Source organism: Panicum hallii, chromosome 6 (genome assembly GCF_002211085.1).
Source record: "Panicum hallii strain FIL2 chromosome 6, PHallii_v3.1, whole genome shotgun sequence".
Taxonomy (NCBI): Eukaryota; Viridiplantae; Streptophyta; class Magnoliopsida; order Poales; family Poaceae; genus Panicum; species Panicum hallii.
Genome location: NC_038047.1, coordinates 38,122,008 through 38,142,270, shown reverse-complemented (window position 1 = coordinate 38,142,270; position 20,263 = coordinate 38,122,008). Strand labels below are relative to the sequence as shown.

At 49.2% G+C, this 20,263-nt stretch overlaps 3 protein-coding genes across 3 annotated transcripts in view; 2 read left to right on the top strand and 1 right to left on the bottom strand.

Moving 5' to 3' along the window:
* Window positions 1-1,089: 1,089 nt before the first annotated feature.
* Window positions 1,090-1,827, bottom strand: LOC112898545 (transcription factor TB1-like). The gene has a single exon (XM_025966880.1). The coding sequence runs from the start codon at window positions 1,825-1,827 to the stop codon at window positions 1,090-1,092; it is 738 nt and encodes a 245-aa protein (XP_025822665.1).
* Window positions 1,828-16,372: 14,545 nt separating this feature from the next.
* LOC112898283 lies at window positions 16,373-17,622 on the top strand. The gene is made up of 2 exons (XM_025966638.1): window positions 16,373-16,957; window positions 17,500-17,622. The coding sequence occupies exons 1-2, from the start codon at window positions 16,373-16,375 to the stop codon at window positions 17,620-17,622; spliced, it is 708 nt and encodes a 235-aa protein (XP_025822423.1).
* Window positions 17,623-17,715: 93 nt separating this feature from the next.
* LOC112897534 overlaps window positions 17,716-20,263 on the top strand; it is a 28,301-nt gene continuing 25,753 nt past the window's right edge. The window contains exons 1-4 of the mRNA XM_025965847.1: window positions 17,716-17,805; window positions 17,900-18,466; window positions 18,748-18,862; window positions 19,595-19,627. Coding sequence (XP_025821632.1) covers window positions 17,803-17,805; window positions 17,900-18,466; window positions 18,748-18,862; window positions 19,595-19,627 — 718 coding nt within the window. The 5' untranslated portion in view covers window positions 17,716-17,802. The remainder of the gene's footprint in view (window positions 17,806-17,899; window positions 18,467-18,747; window positions 18,863-19,594; window positions 19,628-20,263) is intronic.

The following is a 20,263-nucleotide window of genomic DNA, read 5'->3' as shown; positions in this document are numbered from 1 at the left end:
ATGGTATGGTAGACTCATGTTACTGAAGAGCAGGTGAAATAACAGAGAGAGCCAGTTCGAAGCATATGATAGTCCTATGTATATATGTGTGTGTATATATATATATATGTATGTATGTTCCAATATATGAAAATAATGTATGTGGACGGATGATATCCCATATGTATATGAACACCTTGCTATATTGATTACTACTACTACTTTCTGTTGTAAGTTTGGCTTAATTTTGTGCAGTGTTCTGAAGAGAACAATATCTTCTAATTAAACAATTGAAATGCAGTTAGCTTGTTAACAAGTTGTAAGTTGTTCGGATGTATATTTTTGGGATAAATGTTGACACAAGTACTATTTCTCCCACATGGATTTAGTCTGTGAAGATCTGTTAGTTGAGGTAACATGCAAGGAGCTCAAATGTGGTGACCCACTGATCCAGATAGACTGTTAATTATTTCTTTTAATTCTTCTTTGTCAACCATTACTCAAGCTCTTCAACAATGGATGGAATTGCAGAGCCTAGACTTGGAAAATTTGTGCTAAGGCATTACTAGTAGAATATACCAGGTAATTAATAAAGTAGAAAAGATCCATTTCAATTTTAATGCAAATCTGCCATTTATTTCGGCATAAGCAAAATATTTTTTTTAGGGAATAAGCAAAATATTCAGATCCATGCACTAGTTTACCATGTGTTAGTATGCTCCATGCATGATTTCACCTGATAATTATAGTTCAAATCCGCTGATCAAATTCTGTGTCAAGTGCCCATGGAGCTCTAGAAGAATCAGAACACGCAACTTCAGAAAGCTCAAAGTTAGCACATCAGCATACGAAAACCAACAAGCATCGTTAGCACGATTATCTGAAGAATTCAAGAACAGCAGCAGAAAATTATAATGTTAATTTCCATTAACCAAAAGTCGATATACCGCAAAGCCCGGCTAATAGGTCTTGATTGATAGAAAACCAGCTCATGTATATGTACTATATATCTAGCATCGGAAATAATGGCAGCAGAAGCCTAATTACGTTATAGAAGCCTTCAAGCTTTACAGAGTTTAGACCTAATATGTTCACATACCATACAAGAAATCACCTTGGCACTCCTCCGTTGTTGCATCTCATCATCTCCTCGAGCTGCAGGTAGTACTGGTAGTAGTACTCCAACTCGTCCATCGGCTGCGGTGGCTGCGGCGGCGCCGCCGCTGCGGCGTCCGACGTGATCCAGTCGACCTCGCCGCCGCCGTGCTCTTCCATGAGCGCCGCCGCTGGCCCATAACGACCGACACCTCTGCTTCTTCCCTTCCCCGCCGCCTCCTCGTCCTCCCTCGGGTCCTCGAAACAGCAAGCGCTCGAGGAGCTCCCCTCCCCTCTCCCCGTCACCACCGCCGGCGGATCGGCGGCGTCGTGGAGGCGGTCGATGGCCGGCTTGGACTGGGTGAGGAGCCAGTTGACGGTCTTGCTGGCCTTGTCGAACCCCAGGCGGTCCTGCAGCGCGAAGAACTCCCGCGCGACGCCGACCGACAGCCGCATCCGCCGGTCGCGCACGCCCTGCGCCGTGCGGATCTTGCTGTGCCGGTCCGTCCGGTACGGCCGCCTCCGCGGCACGGCCGCGCCATGGGCGCCGGCGCCATCCGCCACCGCCGCCGGCGCCGCGTCCCTCAGCTCCCCCTCCCCCGCAGCCGCTTCCGGCGCCCGCAGGGGAGCCACCACCGCCACCGGCTGCTGGAGCACGGCCTCCAGGGTCTCCTGGTGGCGGAGCATCATGTCGGCGGGGAAGATCTGCGCGCCGTACCCGTCCCAATCAGACATCGACGCGGTCGCCGGCATGAGGAAAGCCGCAGCAGCTGCTGCTGCAGTAGGGTTCGGTAAGAGTGACTGCTCTTGCTGGTAGACGCAATGATGATGGTGATGGCGATGAGGCATGTTGTTAGGGTAATGAGGTAGCATTTGCTGTGATTGTGCACTAGCTAGTAGTGTGCTTAACACAGAAGCAGTGGTAGTAAACTAGCAGAGGTGGAAGAAGCACAAGCTTCGAGTCCCAGTGGTATATATAAAGCGGCCAAGCTTTCTGCTAGTGCAATGGAACATCATGCACCTATTGCTAGCTAGCTTTGGTGTTTTACCCCTACTGCTGCTACTTATGTATATATATATATAATAAACATATGTATATATAAATATATGTCTGTAAAGTTATTAAGCCTCCATGGTTGTGTGATCAAATGGTGATCAGATGGAAAAGAGAAGCTAGCTAAAAGCAGGACAGGGTGAGGTAGCTAATAGCTAGCTAGAGGTGAAGCTGTGGAGGAGAAAGGTGCACACAGTAACTTACTGGAGAAGAAATGCATAGACTAGTGGCCATGAGTCAGGGTCAGGGCTGAAGAAGCTATGGCAAGCTATGCGTGTGTGTGAGTAGCTGCTGCACTGTGTAGGGTGTTGTCTTTTTCTTTCCTTGTCTCACACTCTCGCTTCTGTGGCATTGATACAAGTAGCCCTCCAGTCCAGGGTCCAGACGCCGTGAAAGTACCAGGCAGTGTGGGGCTCAGCAAAGGTAAGGCTGCCTGGCTAGCTAGTGCATGCTGCTAGCCTACTGGCTACTGGGCATGTGTACTACCTGCTTGTTGTGCTGGTGTTGTGGATGTGAGAATGATAAAGTCATTATTATTGTGAGGTCTATATGCGTACTGTACGGGCACGTGGGGAGGCTTGCGAGCATCTGGGCTCGGTGCAGGGATTTTGTACAACCAGGGTGGCGCCCTGCCGGCACCATCTTGCTTGCTTGGAGTCACGACTTGCTTGTGTGCAAGATCTAATTAGTAGTGTAGGAGCTAATTGGGCATTCACAAATATATTTGACAACCGTTGTATGAAAGAGATTTGCTAGATTAAAAGGATGAAGTCAGCGAAATTTAGAGATTCGGATTACGGTTGGTGGTTTTAGAGTTTGGATTAAGAGATTTAGGTTATGGTGGGGTTTTTACATGTTCCTGGTGAGTTTAGAGGGAGGCTGTTCTAACAGCTTTGACAGGTGCTCCTCCGTACTAAATTATTAGTTATTTTAATTTTACTAGGTGCATAGTTTTTATTATGCATCTAGATATATATTATGTCTATATATTTAGAAAAACTAAAATAGCTAATCATTTATAGGATGGAGGGAGTAATTTAGGGTGGGTTCCACTATTTGTTGTGATAAAAGGAATATGGTGAAGACAACTGATGACATCTTGTCAAATAAGTATTAGCTGGTGCAGGCTTTGGCACTAGGAGCCTTTGGAAGATGAGTAAGTAGCAAACGAAGGGGAACTCCCCCAAACTTGAAGACGAAAGGCACATTCAGTGTTGTGCTAGTGGATGAGCTGCCTCGAAAGTTCTCATGGACACTATACCGGTGAGGCCAGGACAATTATCCAACCATGGTGACATTGGGATGGTCGACAACAATCTCATGAGGTTGTTGAAGTGAATGGCAAAAGTGGGGTTGGGGCTAAGTTAAAAAGAGTAACGAATATGACAACAGTTATCCATCATTGGTTAATTTATATCAACAAAATGCATGAGATTGGAATGGGGAAAACCAAAATAAAAGATAGACTACATGCCGCATCATCTACATGGCCTATGGTGATTATTGTGTGGCAAGCGTTGGCAGCAATGCTTCACTATGCTTTCTATGCATGGCCTATGATGAAACCGCCACCTATTCTTGCCAAACAGCTCCATGGCCATCACCTTTATTTAATGAAAGCCATATCAGGCTCCAAATAACTCCACAAGGGGAATAGCTTGTATTTATCAAACACCCCCCCCCCCCTCCCCCAACCCAAAAAAAAAGAAAAAAACTTTAATTCCCATTGCAAAATCTCCCTAGGAAATGCTTGTCGCAATATCATTGTACCACCGTTGACAAGAGGGTATAAGGGAATGTTTAACGGCACATCAGAGCACACCAGGGCGGAGCTACGGCTGTTTAACAACGACTTTCAGTCTTTTAGTAATCTAGTGGAGCACCACTGTTGTTAGTGATTTTTGAAAAAGACTCTTGTTACTGATCGATGATTCCCCATCACCATTCCTTTTGTGGAGAAGAAGACACCAATCATCTTTTCGACCGCCAAGCAAAACTGATCTGATCTGAGCAAGAAGTCTGACTGACCATACTAGCTTGGCACTTGACCCCCTCCTCTTTTCCTGCTTGTCATGTTAGCATCCTACATCAAGCTGGTCTGAGCAAAAAGTTTTGCTGCTTATTTGCCAATATGTCTTCAAATCTACCCATTTACTAATATAGCAGAGACGGAATTACCCCTGTTGTTTCCCAATATCTATCATGGCCACCGTCGTCTTGTCATCCTCGCCTAACCAAATTGCAAGCTCTCACACATTCTTGGGATCGCATCGGATCACTAGTACGTGTAGGTTTAGCTATCTGTCATTCCTTCGTTCGTTGGGTCGCGTCGTCCGGTCCTCTCACCTTTTCTCCTCTTTGTTTTGACTTTTGAGCTGTGGCCTTTCCCGTTTCTGCATCCATGCGCCCGCCATTTCCTGGCCGCGGCTTTCTTGTTGCCCGCTCCGCACCAATGATAGGCATCATGCTTGTACGTTACTGTCCTTACCAACCATTGGCGCATTGGCCCACGACGAGACGCACTCGCGAGTCTCGGCGATCGCTGGCTCGCTAGCTTTCGTGTGTGTACTCTGAACTTTGCCACCTGCTTGCATTGATCTGATCCGATCCGTACCCAGACGGCGGAGCTCGCTGCAGCGCGACCGGCCGCCGATGAACCGGCCGCGCGAGGTGGCGGCCGGCCGGGCTCATCACTGGCAGTGCCCGGCCGGCGGTTGGGCGCGTGGGCGAGCAGCCGCCGCCGACAAGCAACGGCCGGCCGGTCGGCGGCGCGCGGATGATGAGAAAGCTAAAGTTGCCGGCGGCCGTTACGTGAGGATGGAGATCGGCGGAATCGATTCTCTAGCTCGTGCGTGCGTTTCGGTCGGGAGGTTTGGTTTGGTGAGAGCTGCAGTAGCCAGGGCGGAGGAGAGGGTAAGGCTATCTCCAACCGTCGTTCTCTATATCCTTCTCTATATCCTTTTATTTATAGAATTCTCTACAAGATTCTCTCCTCTATATCTCATTTCTCTCCAACAACGTTTTTTAAATCTCGTTCTCTATACATTAAACCCTATATTAGAAACGTATTTTGTTCCAAATTTTTGTACGTACGTATTTATCGTACCTCAAATGCTATGGACATATTTTATTTTTATTTAATTCAGTGTTTAAAACGTAAAGAAAAAATAGAGAAGAGGAGAGAGAATCTCTATATATAGAGAAAATCTGTAGCGTTCTCTATTTTACAGGACCATTTAGAGAACGCTGCTGGAGCAATAGAGAACGGAATCTTCTCTTCGTAGAGGACGCCGTTGGAGACAGCCGGCATGCATGCCTCGCGAGCTAGCCGTCTGACGCCTGTCGCGGCGAAGAAATTTCTGCGCTCGGTCGTGTCGCGCGCGTATGGGCTGAGCCTCTGGTTCTCCGGATCGGATTGTGGCGGCATGCCGGAGGAACATGCCGTGCATCCAGTCAGTGATGATCTGCGGAATTATGCCTCCAGAGATAGGATTCGAACTGCGGACGTCTGTCAAAAATATGTGGCGACGCGCTCGGTACACAAGTGTTTCTCTGTGCATTATTTGGACTGTTCTTTTTTTTTTTAAAAAAAGATGCTCACATACATGTACATGCATGCATGCATCTCACACATCTTATTCCTATGAGGCACGACGAGTCTATATATAAAGGCTTCCTAGTGTCACGATATGAAAGTATTAATTGAGTGCTTAGTAGTCTTCTAATGCCAGTAGAACAAGCTCTTTCTTTAGGTTAGTCAGGCAACGATTGTCCACCTCATCGGAGTCATTCCCACCGGACCTTGGTGGAGTATAGCCATTATTTCCTTCACAGTAGGTTTTCTGAAAAAAGATTCTGGATTTTGAAAAGAAATAGACCAGAAAACTCATTTGAAGAAGTCTCTATAAGTCCCACATGTAAAATTTGTGTTCTAAAAAGCTTTTTTAAAAAAATAACTAGAAGTTTTTCAGAAAACATATTTTCAGAAAACAAAATCAAGCGAGACCACACATATCCTTCCGCACATGGTGTATGCAAAAACAAAATCAGGCGGAAGCAAAAACAAAATCAGGCGGAAGGATACGCGCCAGCAGCCAGTACGCGCGTGATCTACCTTCGAAGGAAAGGCTGGTCATGCCAACTCGGATGTTTTTTTTTTGAAAAATTTTCGGATGGTTTTAAGGTTTTTTTGGATGGGCTAAATTTAAGTGCTAAACTTTATCACCTATCCTTACTAAAATTTTAAAGTTTTAATTAAATTTAACCTATCCCATTAGCACTCTTGTTTGAATAAACTAGCGCTTAAATTTAGCACTTTTGGGCATCTATCACCGCCTGGATCCGAAATACCCTCTAACAGAGATGATTTTGAAATTTAAGCAAGGAGACTACTAGGCCGTACAATTTGCATTGTAAACCATTGAAGTCGGCAACCTTTACGGTACAATCAGGAGCGCACGTCGTCTGTCTACCTCAGGTCGATCGGTTTGGAGCGTGAGAATGGTCGTGGAGAGCATCTTATATGTGGCGATCAACTACTACGTGAAAGGAATCAATGCTCGTAGTATAAAAAAAAGAAGAGGATGAATTAGGTAATTCTAAAATCTTAACACATGACTCAAACTAGTTAGGAAAAATATAATCTAAAATATATTATCTATTATTTAGATGTGCAACTAGAGTTCAACTAGCATGAAAATCTCATCCCAAAGAATTTTGCAATGCATAGTTAATCCTAAGTAGATACTAAAACTAATAATATAAAGGCACACAAGATTGCAATAAGAAATATGGAAGCTTAAAAGAATGGGATGAGAGGAAGCAAACTCTTGATACGAAGATTTATCCCGTGGTATGAGTAGGCATAAACCACCGCTTGTTGATGTTGTCGAAGCACTCACTAAGAGTATTGCTTCCCGGTCACCGAATCTCTTCCGGAACTCTACTTGACTCGCCACCAAGCTTAGCCACCAAGATTCTCGCTAAGATCCCGGTCACCTCGATGCCGTCTCCACTAAGGAGCTTCTCCATGAAGCAAGGCAGTCTTCATGTCCCCCGCACAAAGTCATCATCGCCGCTCCATACCAAGCCAGAGGGTTGATGACTTGCCGGCGAGCCACCAAGACTCCAAGGGGCCGGCACACCAAGATACAACTTGCTCTCTCACTCTCTCACTCTCTATAGAGCTAATCCTCAGAGTGTAGGTAGCTTCTCACGAACTCCAGCAACCTCAAATGATCCGGGGTGAGGCCTTATATAGGCTAGAGATCCACTCATATCCATTACTTGCTTTTTTTTCCAAAAAGTTTAAAACGCTCTGAACTTGCATACTAGCCGGTGCTCTCCTGTCTGCCACGCCTGCTTTTGCTTGCGTCATTGATCCGACGCACCGTCGGTTTAACCAGCGCTGGAGACTTTTTGTCCCTTCAGCTCCAAAATCTGTTAGGCAAACTAAACGACCATTGCACCAACGCTCTGTACCATAGCATCGGTTCAACCAGTACTTCTATCACTTCTCCACTTGATCGCCGTGCATTCTCCTTATTGCACCGACGTATCTCTTCTTGTAGTGTCGGTTCAACCGGTGCTACTGAATCTTCACTACTTGATCAGCGTTGCAACTATCAATGCACCGACCCGTTATATTGTGAGACTGTCAGTTTAACTGGTCCTTTAAATGTTTCTGCAACTTGTCCAAATCATCGCTGCGATCATCTTATATATGGATTGAATTCAATCCATAGAATCTGAGAATCCTATAATTTAAACAAGTTAATCCTATTGATTAAGATCATGTTTCTTATACTGTGCTCTTATGGGACAATCGAGGTGTACGCATCGCGGCATGCGACAGGAACAGTGGCACAGTGCAGTGCGTGCGGAATCTGCTGGCTAACAGATTCCTCGCGAAACGACAGAAAGCATTGCACAGACCCATCTGGGGTTTCGGAACTTGAGCTCGTTCCAAAAAGCAAGCAAAGAGCAAGAGCAAGCCTTTGGTCGGGTCAGGGAATTCAATCGTCCAGGAGGATAAAAAGCTGCTCGCCGGCGGGCCTCGCCGGCCGGCCGCCGTCGCGTCACCGTCGCTCGCGAAAGCCGGTGGACCAGCCCGATGATCTGTCGATCGAGTGCCATGCATGGCAGTGTGAAACCGGCCTCTGATCGGCTGCAGCTGCAAAGACACGGGCAACGCTCGCGCAGTCACGCGATCGCATGGCATGGTTGGGATCAGGGATCACGATGATGGCCGGCCCGGCGCCGCGCGTCGTCCTTCCGCCATGCGGAACACGTGCGCTTATCCACACGGGGAAGCGCGGATGAAACGCTTGTCGCCCTGTCAGTCATGGAGGTCGTAGGATTGTAGGAAGGACGACGAAAGAACGGCAGGCGCGTCATGTCTGGAAAGCGGAAAGGAAACAGCAGGGGAAGAGGAAAGAGCACGCCCGCGTTTGAGAGAGAGAGAGAGAGAGACACCAGTACAGGTCATTCTTCCAGCTCATTTATCGCGTCTATTTTTAACCCGGGATCAATGTGGACACCAGTCCGGTTCCAATAGCTACGATAAAAGAAGGAATTTTAATCCTGGTTGGTAGCTCCATAAGATCTCTTTTTAATTCTAGTTGGAGCCATGACAAATATTATTTTTCATAGTAGGTGGTTTCAATCGAGACTAAAAGATAGCATCAATCCCGGGTGTAGCCAGCCATCGGGATTAAAAATTGGGGCGATTTTTTTTCCGGATCTCCTTATCTTCTCGTCTCGCTCCCTTATCCTCTCATCTCTCTCACTCCTTCCTTATCCTCTCCTCTCCCGTAGCCCCTCTCTCTCCCGTATAGCTCTCCGATGGCCTAGCCTAGCTGCCGGCAGCCTCCACGGGCGCGCCCCCGCAAGGGCTGGCATAGCCGCCGCAGACCCACAGCCGCGTGCGCACCTAGCCTAGTCGGCCGCCGCCGCTGCCACCAGCCTCCATGGGTGCGTGGGGCTAGCTTGGCCGCCTCATGTCCCCAAAGCCGTGCCGGGCATAAGGGCTGGCCTGCCCCTCCCCCCCACCCCCACCACCCCCCCCCCCGCGCAATAGCCGTGTGCGCACCTGGCTTGGCCGGCCGCCGCCGCCAGCCTCCACGGGCGCGCGGCGCTGGACTGGACACCACAGCCCCCCACGGCCGCGTGCGCACTTGGCCTGGCCGGCCGCCGCCGCCGCCAGCCGCCAAGGCCGTGCTGGGCGCAAGGGATGGCCTTGCCGCCGCCGGCCTCCACGGGTGCGTGGCGCTGGCCTGACCGCTGCCACCAGCCACGGCCACGCTGGACGCAAGGGCTGGCCTTGCTGCCGCCACCCCCACGGCCTCATGCGCACATGGTATGGCCAGTGAGAGGGCAAGCCCGGCAGCGCGTGCGTGAGGGCCGCGTGCTGTTGCCAGGCGTGAGGACAGGCCCGGCCAGAGCGGATCCAGCCGGTGAGAAGCTATAGATAAATTCATGTTTGTGAAGATTCGTAGTTGTGAATGATTCGTTTGTGAGTGTGTTGTTAATTAGATGTTGTACTGTGAATCAAATCGAACTCATATGTTATGAATCAGTTGTTGTATAATGAATCAAATTGAAATCATGTGATGTGAATCCTTCGATTGTTTCTTGCTCTCGATTTGATTGCATCTCTGTGGCGGTCCAAGTGGAGTTGGAGCTCAAGAAGGTAGTGCTCGAGATGAAGCTGCAGGCCTCGGCGAGCGGCGCGGCCAGACCTAGCTCGGCCTGGCCCCGACGGTGGCGTGGAGGCTGATATTTTTTATGAAAAATACATTAGTTCCGGTTGAATAGCTGCCGGGACGAAAAGGTGAGATACATGAGTCCCGGATAGACAGTCCCGAATAGAAAACAGGGATTAAAGCTAGTTCCTAACCGGAACTAACGAAGAAGGATTCTGTACTACGTGAGAGAGATAGTGAGAGAGAGAGAGTTGAACTCCATCCATCAGAGTCTTTGCTATATCAGAACCTACATCATCACGAAGGTAATAATCAAGGCAGGCGTATATGCGACACAGGGCAGACGAGGGGCGACCACCGGTTACACCCCAGTTTGGTGTGCCATCCTGCAAGGTCTTCAAAATTTCCGTGATATCACCACTGTCAAGCTCGGCGATGGCTCGTTCACCTCCTTCTGGCTCGACCTTTGGCTAGATGACTGTACGTTGGCCGAACGTTTTCCAGCTCTTTTTTCACATTCCCTTCGTAAGAACATCTCCGTTGCGGAAGCTATCTCATCTGGTGATCCTCACTCGATCACTTGCGCAATCGCCTCTCCTCTGTCGCTGCCTCCTCCGAGCTTTCCCTTTTACTCCACGCGTTGAGTTCGGTTCATCACATCCCTTCGGATGTTGACCATGATGCACGCCATCTTAAAGCTCCACCAGCACTTGTTTCTCCATGGCTGCTAATTACTCTCTGCTTTCTCCCACCTTGAGGACCATGTCTTTGCCACTTGTATCTGGTGGAATGCAGATCCCTCTCGTTGCAGGTCCTTAATTTCTTTGGCAGGTCCATGAACACAAGATTTTTTTTCTCGAACCTGCTGCTTATCTTTGTATTAAGAGGAAACATAAGATAAACACTCACATTAGGTTGCGTTCATGCCGAGCAAATTAAATAATTCGGGCCATTGCCATTTCTGCAGCTCTCCTGAGGATGTCGCTCACCTTTTCTTGTACTATCCCAGAGCCCAAAGTTTCTGATCCCTTGTGAACATGCCTTCCCCCACCCTGCCTTAGATTGAACTCCTTTGAAAGTTTCCTATACCGGGTCCTCCCTGTCCCACCCAGAAAACGCGCTCAACCACTATCACCTATTTCTTGTGGAATTTATGGAAATGCAGGAACTCAAAAAGTTTTCAACCAGATTGATGACTCGAATGCGGACATAACAAGACGCCGCTCTTCTGATCTTTCTCTTTGGGCAGGCAGAACAACCACTGCTGCTATCAAAATATCTATTTTAAATTGGAGTTCTTTCCTTCTTCTTATGTAACCGCTTTTGTTCCCCTAGGTTCTGTTGTTTAAGGATTTAATCCTTCTCCCTGCCCCCTCTCTGCTTGCTGTTGTTGTAATTTGTATCTTTGTATCTGTAACCTGTTCCCTGCTGTTTAATATATGTTCAGGCTGATCTTAATGGATCCGACGTAGTTGCCGTAGTTCCCGTCACTTTGGTTGGAATAGCTAAAACAGGGGCTCTGACCTCTCTGTGCAGGCCTTCCCTGTCGGGGGGCCGCCGGTGAATTAGCGGCCGGACGCCCAAAAGCTGCCCTGGCCTAATCAGCTTTCGACCAGGATTGATTCATGCAGACCGTTAGAAAAGCTTAACAGTGTGCCTGGAAAAGTGAAGAAAACCCGAGAATCTCCAGCTGGGGAAAATCGTGGAAGAACTGGACAAAAGAGCAAGACAACCGCTACGTATCAGCTGGGCCATGCCGGTTTCGCAGGCTGCTCCAGCAGCTCGGAACTCGGCGGAGATCGGTGCGGACGCTTCATCAGGTTCTGGCGTGAGCATGGAGCCTGAAGTCGCTGCTCAGGATACACTCTATTCTGTTGCTTTAGCTAAAACTCAGAACGGACGTGCTTAGAATACACTTCAAACTTAAACTGCTGTAAAAGACTCGTGGCATTTTTGTTTCCTGGAAATGAAAACGGGGGACCCCCCTTTTGTAAAAAAAAAAGCGAAGGGAACCCTACCTAACTCGATCCACCGTCACTTCACGGCGTACGTACTCGAAGAAGCAGCGACGGCGAGGCCAAGGCCGGCCGTGAATTGAGAAGCAGATGCCATCATTGCCCCCCACGAGACGAACGAAGCCCACTCACAGGCGAGCAGGCCTCGACGACGGCCGGCCTCGGCAGATCGCAAGGGGCACACGGTCCGTCGTGCGGGCGCGTGGCCTGCTACGGCCCGAGCGGGCCTTGTTGGTGCGCGCGTCTATAGTATCCCGCGGGCCGGCCTCCCGTGCGGCCCGCCCCGGATGCGCATGCAGGCAGGACACGGGCTGCTCTGTGGCTGGACCCAAAGGAAGACGGCCTCTTCCGTGTGTTGTGCCCAGGTCCAGCTGGTTTGTAGATAGTTTTTTTATTTTCTTTCAAAAGAAGAACCTTATTAGGAGTTTAATAATCCATCCAGACTACTCCTCCGATGGAGTAAAACATGACGTTCTGAGGTTTAAAGGAAAGCGGAGAAAAATATGTTGTTTTGGCATCCGAAGCATCTTTTGGTCAAATTTGCCCTTGCCAGCGCACGCGCTCGTAAATGACACCCGGCCCCGAAGCGTTTAGTCGCTTTGTTTCCCGAGAGCCGCATGCATGCTTTAACACCCAGCCCTGCATAACACCACACCTCTACTCATGCCAACCTCTGCCTCGTGAGTCGTGACCGCCTAGCTGAACCCCGCCTCCACTCCACGGCATGCGGAGCTGAGTCCGACGCCGCGCCAACTAAGCTCGACGCAGAGCCACGCCTCTACCTCGCCGTGCGCATGGATCCAGCGCCAGGGAGCAGGTCGTCAGGCTCAAGCTCTAAGTCGGACCCGACGTACAAATGGCGAACTCCGGCAGCGTGTGCGGCGCGTGCGGCTCGTGCTGCTCGCGGACCTTAGCGCCGTCCTGTTCGTCGTCCCGTCCGGCAGCACCCCTACGTCCGCCCTGTCCGGCGTGAACGAGGCATCAGGTTGCGTACTCCCTCTGATGATGAAGACGAAGTGCTTGGTCTGGCCAAGGTAGAAGAGCCGGTGAAGGAAGAGGAGAAGATGAAGAATGGAGACGCTGTGAAGAAAGAACAAGAAGGTGGACCGAACAAATAAGTTCGATGGTGAACTCTTGAACCCAAAGTCCGTGCCTACATGTTACATTCGGTGAAACAAAATTTATATCTAAAATTCTAAATGTTCCATGCCGCAAGCTTAGCATTGCTTCTAGTACTAATGTTTCACAATCGATTTGTAATGGAAGAGTCCCTTGTCTTTCTAGCCTTTCCTTCTTCATATGAGGAATCTTAAATTTGTTGCAGCCATGAACTTTCATTGCTTCTTTCCAAACTTGTTGAAGTGTGAGATAAATTCTGTTTGCCATGTGTGGAGGATATTCATGGAATGCCTGAAATGTGAAACCAGTATTAGAATAAACAAAATGACTTGATTACATAAATAAAACCATCGTATAGACAAGTTACTTACCTCTTGTACGGCTGGAATTAGGTCCTGAACTGTTCAAGTTGTCTTCTTGTACTGAATTGACTGGATTGCACAAAAAAAACCTAAATCTAAAATATTGAAGTCTGGTGAATTAGCCGGTTAACAAGTTAGACGAACGTCAAATCCAGCTTGTTGTGCAGTTTCAATAAAAAGTGGATCATCAACTTCTAAATAAGAGGGTGCATTGTCTTGTTGGATGTAGATGGGTTTGTTGACATCTTCACATGGCCATTTAGCTCTAATGGCTGGCAAAACCTTTTCTATCATGAAGTCTCTAATGATCTCCCTTTTAATTGAAGTGATAGGTTTTACTTCCATTGTTCCAGCTGGTCGGTTAACACTACTCCTTCTAGCAGCCTCAAATCTAACCAAAGGAAAACACCCAATCTTTCCATCGAAAGTGCAAACTCCATTCTCAAATCTTGGACGAGCAGTGGCACACAAGAACATGAGCTTAGGGATGTGTTCTTACTCCTACAGGTACGATGAGGTTCATCTTCATCCGGAAGCAAATAATACCTCTCAGATTTGCAAGAAATAAAGAACCACTTCTCATCAATGAAAACATGGTCAAAAAGAGTTTTAAATCTTGGATTATCATGTAAGCTCTCATGATCAAGCATGTCAACACACCATTGCAGTCTAGCCTTCTTGTTTTCATCAGTTAGATGTGGTTTTATACTACTTGTGTACCTCCTAACCTTTCCTTCTTTGACGTGCTTCAAAAGAGTTTTCTTACTAACACCAGCCACTTTACTTGTATCAACTAGGGTGGTTCTATCCTTAAGAGGAACAATGCACAGCTGCTCATAGTTTATTTGTTTTGGCTTACGGCCACTTCTACTTCTCTTCCTACTAGCAAAAGTAACCGGGTTACCTTGATGAAGTGTGGGTTTCAATTCATTCCACACGCGCTGCATAGTTCGAATACCTAGACCAAAATTTGCAGCAACTTCTCTTGTACCATTCTTTGGTAGCACTCTTCCATTTTTGCTTCTAGCTAACAATTGGTGGTATACTTGTTTCCTAACGTGCTCAGAACAATCTTTCCGCCGGCGCCGCCTACCATTAACTAAATCAAGAAAACATTAACAATTACAATAGCACCCAATGATATTCTATCATAACACAAGAAAATCATAACACAAGAAAACCATCTTACATATGACCGGTTCTTGCAAAGTCAAGTCTATCACATCATCATCTACTAATGGCGGCTCCACATTCAAGTCAAGCAAGTGAACAACATCTTCTACATGCGGCTCTTGGTTCAAGTCAAACAAGTGAACAACATCTTCTACGTGTGGATCTTGGTTCAAGTCCAAACCTATTGCAGAAATGATTAGAAAGTGCACTAGAAACCATGGCATGCAACGCGTTCAAGCAAGACAGAATGTATGTAACCACGTCATGCAACAAGTTTTAAAAGATGCATTAGAAAGTGAAGAAGAACCAATATACTGTAGCACGTACCTATACCTTCAACCGGTGGCTCAAGATTTAAGTCCATTGCTACTTTCAGCAGGAGTATTTTGCTTCACTCCGTATACCTTCAACCAGCGTCGCAAGATGCTGAGTATGTTTGGTGCTCAGTGAGTGATAAGTGACGGTTAAATAACCAGCAACCGAGAAGACGAGGCGGCTGCCCAAAGCGCGCTTCAGCAAATCTTTGCCGGGGGATTGAAAAAAAAGGCGCGCATAAGCTAATATCCGTATACGCGCGCGTATACTCATGCAAAAAAAACATCCGCACCGCGCCATGCAAAACTGGCCACCGCGCCATGCAAAACTGGCCAGACGCGCGCATGCTCAGCAAAAAAAATTATGCGCGCGTAGGCTAATCCACATCCACAACGCCATGCAAAACGGGAGGCTGCGCACGTACGTACTCAGGTAAAAATAATCCTACCCATGCCAGGCATCGAACTCGCGTGCACAAGTTTAGGAAGCAGTGCCAACGCCACTAGCCACTCAAGACGTCAAGTATTGCTAGTGAGTAATGTCATTAGATGGTATTTATTATAGGAAAAGTTGGAAAATATACCTCCCATTACTCAGTCCTTGCTAAGCGCAATGATGTCCAAAACGTCATGTTTTACTCCACCGGAGGGAGTATGTATTTGTACGCTCTGTGTCCGACCTAAATCTCGGTGTCAAATCAACGAGGTAGTACTACCTGGTTTGACCTCTTGAGCGTGGCTACTCTTTCGAGTTGAAAGTGCTACTTAGGTTTAGGCCCTGTTTAGATCGGCCCGTAAAGGCAAAAAAAATTCGCCTTTACGGCCTTTTCGCGTTTACGCATCTAAACGGGCCGAGCCGAAAAATTTTGCGTTTGGGCATCGGGCCGCGTGCATTCTCCCCCTCGCCGCGCCCCGCGTCCATTTCCTCTCGGCCCGCTCCGCGACTCCGAACCCTATCTCGCTCGCTCCCCAGTCGCCCCGTCCCCCTCCCCTCTCCCCCGCCGCCGCCCTGCCGTCCGCCCCCTCCCCCGCCGGCGCAGCCAAGCTCCAGCACCGCCGCCTGCTGCTCCCCGGCCGCCCCTTCCCGCACCCCGCCCCCCCAACCCCCCCCCGGCCGCCGCAGCCCTGCTGCAGCACAGCCGCCTGCTGCTCCCCGGCCGCCCCTTCCCGCACCCCGCCCCCCCGAAACGCCCCCCCCCCCGCCGCCGCCGTGCCGTCCGCCCCGTCCCCCGCCGCCGCAGCCCTGCTGCAGCACAGCCGCCTGCTGCTCCCCGGCCGCCCCTTTCCGCACCCCGCCCCCTCCAACCCTCCCCCCCCCCGCCGCCGCCGTGCCGTCCGCCCCGTCCCCCGCCGCCGCAGCCCTGTTGCAGCACAGCCGCCTGCTGCTCCCCGGCCGCCCCTTCCCGCACCCCCCCCCCCGCCGCCGTGCCGTCCGCCCCCTCCCCTGCCGTGGCAGCCGAGCTCCAGCACCGCCGCCTGCCGGTCCCAACAGGGCCCTTCCCCCACCCCCCTCCCCCGCCGCCGTGCCGTGGACGACTACCTGCGCACCTCTGCGGCCATGGACGACTACGACGTGGACGCCTACGATGCCGGCGGTTACGGCCTGGAGGACGACTGCAACGCCAGAGGCAACGGCAACGACGACCTTTTTGGCGGCGGCGGCGGAACCCGGGACTTCCTGTCCATGGGCCCGGGGTCGTCCTCCGACGGTGGGTACGGCGGCTTATCGGCCGGCGCCTACCCCCACAGCGGATCGAGCAGCCTACGACCGAGCCGCCTCCACTTCGACGGCCTCGACCTCAACGCGGAGCACGGGTGGTCGGAGGTGCAAGACCTTCTCCGCGGCGACGAGGTCCAAGGAAGTGACCGTCCTCGTCCCATTCGTGTTCCTCCACAGGGCCAGAACCGAACCCTCGGCCTGCGCGGGCCACGCAGCGTCCACGGAGGAGGCCGAGCCGGGGCCAGCGGTCGCCGCAGATCAGGCACCAGTGGAGGGACTGCACCTCCATATGCACAAGGCGGCGGGTCTGCACCCTTTGGCGCCGTAGACCTGCCTGCAGGGTGCCGCCCCCCTCGACATGAAACGTCGGCATCCGACGAAGCAACCAGAGGCGGTGGCCATCGCCGTCGTCGTGCCGTGCAGGTAAATTTACCTTTGTCATCACTAATTAGGTGCTGTTTTTACGAAATTGTGGTGCAACATTAGTCCGGACTGTTGATTGCCCTATGTAGGTTATGATTATCAGTGCTTTTACTAGTTTTTGGTGCGCCAATAGCGAGGGTTTGTTGAGTGCCCAATGCACGTTCTGTTTTGTATTGTTTGACTGATTTTGGAGCACCATTTGCGCGGGTTGTTAGTTGTCGAATATATGTAGGTTTGACAGGGGAAGTACGCGTGCATTAGCATTACACCCAATTTTGATGTATAGTGCCCTATGTAGGTTATGTTGTTCACTGTTTTTACTAATTTTTTGTGCACCATTAGCGCGGATTGTTGGCAGCCCTTTGTAGGTTCTGTTTTACACTGTTTTTCACTAAATTTCGGTGCAGCATTAGCGCGGGTGGTTGACTGCCCTATGTAGGTTGTGTTTGTACCAATTTTGGGGGCACCAGTAGTCCGGTTTGTTGATTGTATTACCTTGTGCGTCACTGCGTACATTCTGTGCTAATAATCGCTTCGTTTAGGCCGACACCAACAGGGCTGCATGGAGTCCAGAACATACCCAAGCCTTTTGCCGTATTTACTGCAGCCAAATCGATGACGGAAACTGCGTGAGGGGTGTGATGAACAAGTGTGGGTGGAAATAGATCCAGTCTAGATTCTATGCCGCCACTGGGTTTTGGCATGACAGAGAGCAGTTTGGGAACAGATATAGGCAGCTTAGGGGTTTGTGGCAGTTCATACAGCAACTGCGCACTGATTCAGGGCTTGGCCGCCGTCCGGATGGATCTGTTGTTGCCACGGAGGCTTGGTGGAAAGCGAACACAATGGTACTTCTCCTATGCAATCTATTAATTCAAGTTTCTGGCACTGCAAGAATGCACACACTGATTTGACACTAATGATTCATATTGCACAATGCAGGGCCATCCTGAGTGGAAAAAACTGCAGTCCGGTTGGCCTATTTACCTTGACGAGTTGGACCGCATGTTCATGGGTGTTGCCGTTGATGGGTCGAGTTCATATGTGCCTGGAGATGAGGATCCTGTGGACGTCACCCCAAATGATGAAGAGGAAGATTCAGAGGACGATCATGGCCTCCAGACCCCGCAGAGCACAGGAAGCAAGAGGACACGAGACAGCTCGCAAAGCGTACGCAGTACTGCTACGAGCCCCAACAAGAAGACGAAGAGCCCCGCAGTCCGAGCCATGGTGTCCCAAATGCAGCTGCACAACGAGATACAAACCCAAAGGAATGTAGCCATGGAAGGTTTCATGTCGAAGAGGCTGCAAGTGAAGCAGGCCGAGGAAGCAAAGATGGAGAAACAGTTTGACACCATAATGGAAGCGGCAAGGGACTGTGGTGTTACCGAGGACAATGCGCAGCTGTGGATTGGTGTGCTCAAGATTGCTCAGGACAAGGGTGCATCTTACTTTTTCCTGCGCTCCCTTCCGCATGGAAGGAAGGCTCTTATTGAGCACTACGCTAGGGTCGTCGACTAGACCCTTCTATCTTTGCATTGTCTTTTGAACTTTGTGGTGTCTGTGCATGGATTTCAACTATTAATTTCCATGAATGTTGTGTGTTCGGAGATATTTATGTGGATGCTGTTTATGTGGTCGGTTTTTATGTGGATACTGAGTATGTTGATGGTCTTAGGTCGATGGTACTTATGTGGACGATGTGTTCGTAATCCTACCTTTGCTGAGCTGCATGTGTTCATTATTTGTACCTTGGAGACTGATTGCTTGCAAATCTTTTGTTGTTGCAGGAAGGGGTTCATTGCTCAGAAGAGGGAAACGAAGCTGCAGATTCAGATGAGGAATTTGAAAACTTCATGATAACACAATTCATGGATGATTCTGCAGACATTGGTTTCATTTATGGTACGTTTCAGCTAGCTACGTATGTTGACACCTACTGCTGTAGAAATGAGTATAGGACAGTACCAGTAGCCTTCAGTGGTCTGCAATGGGTAGAGAGGGTCCTTTTGAATAGACAGAAATGCTACAACATGTTTAGAATGCCCCCAAATATTTTCCATCGGCTTCACGAACTTTTGGTAGAAAAATATGATTTGAAATCTAGTGCAAAGTCAACCTCCATAGAGGCTTTAGGCATGTTTCTGTGGATGGTTGGAGCTCCGCAGTCAGTAAGGCAAGCCGAGGACAGATTTGAAAGATCCATGGGGACGGTTCACAACATGTTTTACAAAGTTTTGAAGTCTTTACTCAAACTTGCTGCTGACATCATTAAACCCAGAGACCCAGAGTTCAGAACTAGGCACCCCAGATTGATGCACCATAGGTTTGATCCATTCTTCAAGGATTGTATTGGAGCAATAGATGGAACTCACATTCCTGTCGTGGTGCCCCAACAGCTTTTGGTCTAGTACATGTGTCGTAAGAGCATCACAACACAAAATGTGATGGCAGTCTGTGACTTTGACATGATGTTTACATTTGTTCTCGCGGGTTGGCCTAGTTCGGTACATGATATGAGGGTTTTTGATGATGCAATGAATAAGTACAACAATGCATTTCCCCATCCCCCTCCAGGTACACCTTTAACATGAAGCTCCATTTGCAATTCTAACTGCAATTTCTTGACGCTTACAGGTGTTTGGTGCTGCAGGCAAATACTATCTGGTGGACTCTGTTGTCGGTCAAAACCCGCCGGCGGGCAGCGACAGGCAACACGAGGAGCCGGGAGGCTTCCGGGACGGCTGGTGGGCCCCGGTCCCTCGGTCAACGGCCCAGTGATCTGGCGCGCGCCCTGGCTGAGAGTCGCTAGGCGTGCCACCTGATCCTACACCCGATCAGGAAGGTGTGACGTGTCGAACTCCTGCATACACAGACATGTGTAAAAGTTAATCCGAGCCGTGATCGGCTCATTACCTCCTCCCCGGTATCGGCTATGAAGAGCCGATTGCGTCAATACCGGATCGGATCTTTGGAACAGGCAATATAGAAACTAGTACGTACATATATATTTAAATAAAACTTGCCTCATAAATAACAATCTAATCCAATCCACAACAACTAAGCCCTCACTACACGATCGGAACATCCTACACGTAATTGAGCCTAATAGATACACAAAAGCATCGACAAGACGATCTAAACAGAGAGCAAGAGAACAACTAAAAGCCGATTCCCGAACAACCTCTATTCAGGCAAAAAGCCGACACAGAGCATTCTATCGGATCATTCAACTCGTTTGCAAGGCCTAATCGTGCAGATATTGAACCAAGCTTCTAAATACATAGAAACTAGCCATAACAGATT